Source organism: Acanthaster planci, linkage group LG06 (assembly GCF_054643075.1).
Source record: "Acanthaster planci isolate LZ-2023a linkage group LG06, COTS_SCS, whole genome shotgun sequence".
Taxonomy (NCBI): Eukaryota; Metazoa; Echinodermata; class Asteroidea; order Valvatida; family Acanthasteridae; genus Acanthaster; species Acanthaster planci.
In genome coordinates, this window is record NC_141782.1 from 15,784,469 (window position 1) to 15,792,436 (window position 7,968).

At 44.6% G+C, this 7,968-nt stretch overlaps 1 protein-coding gene across 1 annotated transcript in view; it reads left to right on the forward strand.

Moving 5' to 3' along the window:
• LOC147798879 (scavenger receptor cysteine-rich domain-containing protein DMBT1-like) overlaps nucleotides 1-7,729 on the forward strand; it is a 45,627-nt gene extending 37,898 nt beyond the window's left edge. Inside the window, exons 14-17 of the mRNA XM_087137830.1 lie at nucleotides 3,169-3,357; nucleotides 3,928-4,065; nucleotides 4,868-5,188; nucleotides 5,930-7,729. Coding sequence (XP_086993956.1) covers nucleotides 3,169-3,357; nucleotides 3,928-4,065; nucleotides 4,868-5,188; nucleotides 5,930-6,258 — 977 coding nt within the window. The 3' untranslated portion in view covers nucleotides 6,259-7,729. The remainder of the gene's footprint in view (nucleotides 1-3,168; nucleotides 3,358-3,927; nucleotides 4,066-4,867; nucleotides 5,189-5,929) is intronic.
• The last annotated feature ends 239 nt before the right edge of the window (nucleotides 7,730-7,968 follow it).

Sequence of the window (7,968 nt, forward strand, 5' to 3'; positions counted from 1 at the left end):
ATGTTACAATGACTTAAAACTCGACTCGAGTCACAAAAAAATTGAAGTTACTCGTTTCAACTCTGCTTTCAGCTTGTGCAATGCTGTTGCAGGTGGAGGAGGAATCGACGAAGGTTTGCCAAGTGGGCCTCGAACGATGTACATTATACCAGTTTGTCATCCAAGTACATGGCAGCTATTTCTCCTGTTAGGCCCTCACGGCAAGTCTCCACGCACCGAGGAAAACGGCTGGGGAATTCGTCGGTCTAAAGGGATCCTGAATCATTCATACAGAATCCATGGTGTAATGAAAGCTGTAGATTGCTTCTTCTCTCTCTCTTGAAACTTTGGTAATAGGCTTTTCTTGATCCAAGGTAGAAAAACCTCTGCTGTCAAGGACGCCTTGAATCCGAGGAATGCACGTGGGCTGTTGATCGGGATCCGTTTTGCTCCCTTAGATCAGCTTTTAAACCTTCTGCACCCACAAGACGGGTGAGGAACAAGGGGAGCTAATTTGGCAAATCACCCTTTGCTGATTACGTCGTGCGGATTGATTTTACGTCTGTATAAAGTGGACTCGGAACTGTGCACACGTTTTTCTGAACTGGCTAGGCGCCATGATGAATCCGGATATGGGTTTGCAGATGTTTGATGCAGCCCCGGTCGTTCTCATCCCTTGCAAAGGCTCCAGCTTCCTCCCTCATTATCCGTTCAGCAGCCTGACGTTGCTCAACTGTTAAATGATTCAAATCCAAGGATGAGGTCCAGGCTGTTGTCCGGTAGGATAGCTGTATGTCTGGCATGGCAGGACTGATCTGATCTGCCGCAACCAGCCAGTATAGTGCGGCCTCAAAGGAGAATTTAATGACCATTGCAGTAAGTGACTGAAAAGTAGATACGTGCTGATATGTCCCCTCCTTCACTGTCACCAGACACTTGCCTATCTTTGCATCCTCTGGCCAAGGTGTCTCGGTGTTTAAAAACATTTCTGGGTCTTCATGGAACAGTCCTGCCCTCACCTTACACACCAATGATTTGAATGTTCCTTTTGGTATGAGTACATTTCTCTTTCTCACCCTCACAGTTCACACGCAATCTGTCTTGGAGTCAGTGCCACGAATAAGATTGCCTAGTACTCTGATTGCTGCAGATTTCATCTTAGAGAACTTTGCCTCCAGAATACCCAATGACTTTCTTTGGCATTTGCTCAATGACGTTAATTCCAATAACCGATTCATCCGTGTCACCTGTCGTTCCCAGCATTGGTACCTGCAAAGGGCTAGATTGGTCTTCATCTCCATGTTACAGTGTTATCAAAACCCACCGCAACCCATCCATCGAATGGGATTGGAGTCGAATTGACAGCCCTCACGTTTAGCTTGATCACCCTCGGGAGCTGATGCTTCGGGAGAGGGGGCACCTTCGGTAGATATTTCTTGAGCCTCGAGCGAGAGAGAAGGGAGATCTGTGACCAAGCGTCCACGGGGACTTCGTTTGCTGCCCCGCCAAACAACGCCATGTCACTATGCACCATTTTGCAATGAATCAGCTCACCCGCTGGTACCGTTGTGGAGTGAGATGGGCACACACCTTTGCCGTAGCCTTACGTTGTTACTCATTTTGGCGCTGGGACTCCTAACTGGGATGGTCAATGCCCATCCCTTGGCAAGAACTCCTGCTCGTTTCCTGCCTGGTGGGGACATTCAGGGATGATCTAACACGCCACAACGAAAGCAGTAGGAGCACTGGTTACCAACAACTTGCTCTAGACATCCCTATCTTTAATCTGCACCCCGAGGACGTGGTATGCTCGGCTTGTTGATGGAACTATACTTCTTTACTTGAGGAGTACTGGTGGGTGAAGCGACTTGGGTTTTCGATTCCCTTTGTACGTCATAGGCTATGGGACTTAGATTTGGAAGGTTTAGCCTAGGTTGCGGTTGGTCAAGGTCTATCAAGTTGTTGGTGATGCTGTTGGTAAACAGTCAAAGGTCGTGATCCATTCGTCTTTGGTGGAGTTCTGCCTCATGATTGGCTGCTACGTTGAGACTCTCAGAAAGCTTGTCTGAGATGTATTAGTTCGTACATGTCCGTTCGTGCTCCCTCGCTGCGGAATCCTGTCTGCAGGGAGTGGGGGAACATAGCCCTTACCTGTTCAGCTTCATACTTTATGCCTGAACTCAGTGCCTGCAGTCAGTTCTTTGGAAACAAGCCAGACCTTCTGCAACAAGTCTGTGTATCTGATAAGGAACTCCAGGGGTTTTCTTCAACTTCTTGCCGTGCTTTGGATAGCTGGTAATACAGTGCCGTTGCGTTGCTCTCCCTATAATGAGGCCCTAAGCTCGACAGAAGTTCAGGAGATAAAGGGCTGGCTTTCCCTACAGGTTACTATGCACGAGCGAGGCGGGACTTATCACACGAGTAACTGGTTCAACCACCTTTCCCTCCTAATTGTAGCCCCTGACGGGCCTGCCGCTGTCTGATGCATGAGAGACAGAAATGTGATCTTGTGTTTCTATCTCGTATATCCAATTTAGCCGAAGAACGTAAATTCCCGATGGAAGACTGGCTCAGTCGACACATCTACGCTGAGTGTGGAAACATTCTTCTTGCTACAATCTCGTGTTTCCACTGGCTTAACAGTTCCCAATATTTCAGTGGTTCGGGTTGTCGTCAGCGCTTGCAGCATCTTTAGCAGTACGGACAGACCTTCATCTACTTCCACCTCATCACTGCTTAGGTATCTCCAAACATGCTGGAGAAGGGCAGGGGTCGTCGTTGAATCTCCTTCAAGGCCAACCTCAGTGCATAATCTTAGCAGAGATAAACTCTCCAGTTGCAGACTGTAGGTAGGCATGCGCCTCACTGTGAAGATCATCTAGGGATTCAACATTTCAGCAGAACAGTGACAAATGGTTTCTGGTCAACGCGAGTATCGAAACCCAGTTTCGGTTTTCCACCACAATTATGTACAACCAGAAATGTCAAAACAGCAAAAGGGATGTATAATGTTTGAGATTTACATAAGGTACCATTTTTTCTCAAACAGTTATTGGCTCGGGAAATGGTGTGCCTTTGTTCACTCTGTCGAGGACCTGTGTATTCTTTATCACTTGTGTACTGTATGTTAATTCGTTTGCTAGACAAGCTGACATGAATGAGACAGCTGTTTCTGCTCTGATTTGTCAGCAGATGTGAATAACGTACGACTAGTTGGCCCGGACCCCAATGCGGGGCGAGTCGAGGTGTACCACAACGGCATCTGGGGGACCGTTTGCGATGACGACTGGGACATTGACGATGCCATTGTGGTGTGTAGACAGCTGGGCTTCACTAACGGGGCTGCAAGAGCTGCAAGCTCTGCTGAATTTGGTGAAGGTACACTAGTGTGGGATTGAGTTTTAATTACCGGAACGATGTTTAGCTCATCGGGGAACTATGCCGCAGCAAATAATGCACGCTGATGCCTTTAAAATGCAAGGGCTGTTTATATTTCCACGAAAACTGTTATTCTACCTCGAGAAACTTGGACCACAATTGTGTTTTCTATGTCCAGCACCTAGAAAGAGGTGATGAATTTAGCACTCTATCAACATTAGGTATTGTACTCCTGGGCTATCGTCCACTTATATATCAGATGGGACTAACTGTTTGGTGGGCATTTCGTGAGAGGCCGGTTAACCTTTGGACATCTACAAATTGGCTCGCCTGAAGTCTTCTGGTGATGCACTTGAACCCTAGGAGCAGATTAGTTCACACAAGAGATTTTTAAGCTGCAACTTGTAAAGCCTCAGATTTTTTAAATGTGAGCAAGCCTTGGGTTTGTGTTTGGGATAAATATGGAAGACAGTTACCAAGGAAATTCTTTAAAAAGATCTAGAAATGATTTGTGCCTGAGACGAAAAGAAGGTGTCGATGAAAACCATTACAAACATGCTTGTTTTGAAGGCGCGGGCCCGATCTTCCTGGATGATGTTGCTTGTGCTGGCACAGAGAGCAGACTTGTAGATTGCCCCAATCCAGGATGGGAAGTTGAGAATTGTGACCATGATGAAGATGCTGGCGTAGTCTGTCTGCCATATGAAGGTAGGTGAAGGTTTTAGAGGTAAGACTTTTGTGAAAGTTGTTTCAAGAAACATGACCATTTTCGGCTTTGTAGACAGGTGGTGTATTGGATGAGAGGCCCTGTTCAATGCATGTGAACTTGACAGTCTTGCCTTTTCTTACATTTTGTCAATAATCTTTCGACAAATTTTACGTATAGAACAAAATTACATGTCATAATTAAACATTACAAAGAGATCGAACACACTTACAAAGCTAGGATAAAAAGGTTACTCTCCTAAGGAATTAAAACTGAAGATGAAATATTTATAGTGTTTGCTGTTTTCATATGCTAGTGAGGAATGATGAAAAATACACGCTGGAATGTTAAAAGGAGAACACATTTGCCACTTTCATTTCCCAAAATGTCATATTGTATCATTTGTCATAACTAAATCTCTGAAAAAACGTTATAAACCTAATTTCTGCTTACAAAATTGGGAGGAGTTACCCATAAAACGTCTGAAGGCTCATGAAAAACTATACTGCAGCGTATGCAACGGAAGCTGTTTTCCTTTTTGGCACAAAAAGCAAAACACGCACAAAAACGCTTTGATTTTGTTTCGGTGATATGCCGCTTGCTGATGCATTTACATGTATGAAACAAGTTAGGAGTGTTCAAGAATCAGCCGAAATTTGTAGCCACAGGGGAAAACATGGCAGTGGCCTCCTCTATTGTATCATGTCCTGCTGCTGGATACACTACACTTGTTCCTTAATCTCACACTGTTATTAAACTGAGGAAAGAATACCAAGAGACTGCAACATTTTGTGGTCTTCTCAGAGCCTAATGGGAGAGTCCGCCTGGTTGGCAGTAACCATTACAACGAAGGGCGCGTGGAGGTCTACTACCAAGGCGAATGGGGCACTGTCTGTGATGATGAATGGGATATCAGCGATGCTAACGTCGTCTGCAGGCAACTCGGATTTGAGAGGGCAACACGTGCCGTCAGTGAAGCCGGGTTCGGGGAAGGTACAGGGCGGATTCTGCTGGACGATGTGGCCTGTACAGGACGTGAATCTAGACTGGAACTCTGTGCAAACAGAGGTTGGGGAGAGGAAAACTGTGACCATAGAGAGGATGCAGGAGTGGTTTGTCATTCTGGTACGTACATGTTCCATCAAGTTTCCTCGCTTTGCACCAATGAGGCCTGGGTTCGAGTCCTGGCTTGGCCCAGGCTTTAAAGGCATTTGGTTTCCAGTCCATACTCGCTCTCGCAGGTTTTCTCCGGGTACTCGCTTTCCTCTTGCCTCTAAAACTGGACCTTCTTCCTAACTCTGTAATGTGATGCTGATTAATAAAGTGTATGAATAAACGTACAGTTATTGGCGCAAATAGCCCGAGTTGCTGAAAGCGCCATTAAAACAAAATAACAACAACATGTTCCATCAAGGAAGAAGAAAGTTCATTTGAAAGAGCATGCTGTTGAAAGACATGAAAACTACAAGGGAAATACTTTATACACACAGATCTGTCTGTTACAAAGTGCGGGGAGTGAGGATCTGGTTTAGAACTTAGCGCATGATACACACCAAGGTGTGGAGAGTATGTCCCCCTGACTTCGTATATACGTACAAAGAAATTTTCCACCTTCTGTGGAATGAACATGCAGAGTTTGTCGTGATAAATATCCACCAGTAGTAACATCTATAATCAAACGATCTGAGCCCAACGTACGCAACATGCTATGTTAAGGGAATACCTATGTGCTTGGCCGGTCTTAAACGTGCGTGTAATACCGACTCAGGAGAATGGACGCGACTAATGCCCGATCCCAAAGCGATCCGAATGGGAATATGTTGATTGCCTCACACATTTTTCTGTTACATATATTTTGATTTTTAGTCGCTGAAGGAACAGTCCGTCTAGCTCAAGGCCCGAATGGCCCCCATGAAGGCCGCGTTGAAATTTACCACGCAGGCCAGTGGGGCACGGTCTGCGATGATACCTGGTACACAGACTACAATGCTCAGGTGGTCTGTCGGCAGCTGGGATACGCCGGGGTCGAAGAGGTCAAGCGGCTGGCATTCTTCCAGGAGGGAGAGGGTCCAATCTGGATGGACGATGTCTACTGTGAAGGCGACGAGGCTGGTCTTGCTGACTGCCCGTTTGCTGGGTGGGGAGTGAATGACTGTGGACACTTTGAGGACGTAGGGGTTGTCTGTTCAAACTAAATGCAGGCTAGGTGTCATGCTTTTTAAAAGTGCGTCAATTCACCTTCCTAAATGAAATTAACAAAGCCCGCATTTACAGGTTGGTATTTTGGAGATGAAGTTTGTTTAATGAGGTTTTTTTCACAATATGGTACTCTCGTATATTCCACAAGTCTTGTATTCACTTAAGGCATTTATGTCACATTCGATGAAACCTAATATATCAAATTTCATTATTTGTTCACATTCGAATTGAAAACTTTCATTTAGGACAGCTTTGGTGAATTCTGCGATTAAGAATGAAAAGTTGTTGATGTATTAATTTAGTGTAGCCTTTGGGTTTTGTTTATTTATTGATTGTTGCCCTGCCATCGTTTAGGGATCTTAGTTACCGTAAACAAGATTTCAACCATTTCTGTTTTAAAGTACAGACTATAAATTTTGATGTGCATGAGTTTTGTTCTTAAGCTGATAGCGGTTAACTAAGGAATGCTATCAATTGTTTCGCTTTCAAGCTGAAATTAACAATGGAGGACAGTATGGTTTATGTGTAACTGAAAACACCGTTAACCGAAAATAACCATGATTTTGTCATTGGCTAATTTCAGAAATTAATTTAAGGGCCCTATTTTCCAGGCTTGATCATTGTAAAAGTCGTCATTTGTCTAAAAACCATAGTTAAGGACAGCGAGTATGATCGGCCAACGACCGATAGTTCTGGCGGGGTATTCAAAATCGCTCTGCGCGGCACAGTTCGTGGAGTAATCACGGACGAAGGCATGCCGTTCCGCGATACGGCCGGCAGAGGGCCTCTGTCCGTTGACGGTGTAGCTGGTCTGGTACCGCTACGTCTGCCCTGCCCAGCTACTGTGGTCAACAGCAGCACACGTTTTGGGTGAATAAAACAGGTTGCACAAGACTGAAGTCACTGTATGCCCAGTAACTCCGTTGTTGGCGGATTACTTTTGGGCAAGTTTACTGATTAATACTCTTGGCCATGGGAAAACTGCTCTTTTTAAAGGGCAAGAGCACCTGTTTTTTAATGCATACAGTCAAACCCTGCATCCACCGATACGCTGTTTCTTTACTTAAACCGCTCCGTAGTTCATGGATTTTTCGCATGATCATTTACGGGATCTTCGATGTAACTGTTGAAAAGGTCGCTTTATTTTTTCTCGATTTTGCTCAAAACAGTGGTCTAAACATCAAAAACAATGAAAACTGCACTAAATCCTAAATCCCTCAATTAGTCAGTTTTGTAAAACCATGGGGGAAAAATGGTTTATCCCCCTCTGAAAGCAGCAACTTTAATCACAGGTCTGGCGATGTGTTTGTTTTCCTTCTTGTTGAAATCATTGTTTCGCTTGACGTCATTTTCTCCTTTGGTTTATTTAATTGTTTTCAAATTGGTTTTCCATTTGGGTTATGGACTGTGTTTTAATGATGGTAATTTTAGTTTGGAAATAAAGTAGCTGAGGCAATTTTAAATTGAGATTGGGTTTTGAATGCGTGGTTTTTGTGTTTTACGGAAGCTCCCTAGCCCTTCAAAGGGCACATCCACCTTCAAAGGGCCGTCAAAGCATCCTTTGATTTCTTTAAATCCTCCAGTTTTATTAAAAGTGCCACAAAGTGGTATCCAAATGTTACTCGTCCTTTTGTGTGGTTTTTCTTACCCAAGCAATTTTGGCACTATTTAATAATGCTATCACAAGCACAGCCCTGAAATTGGGA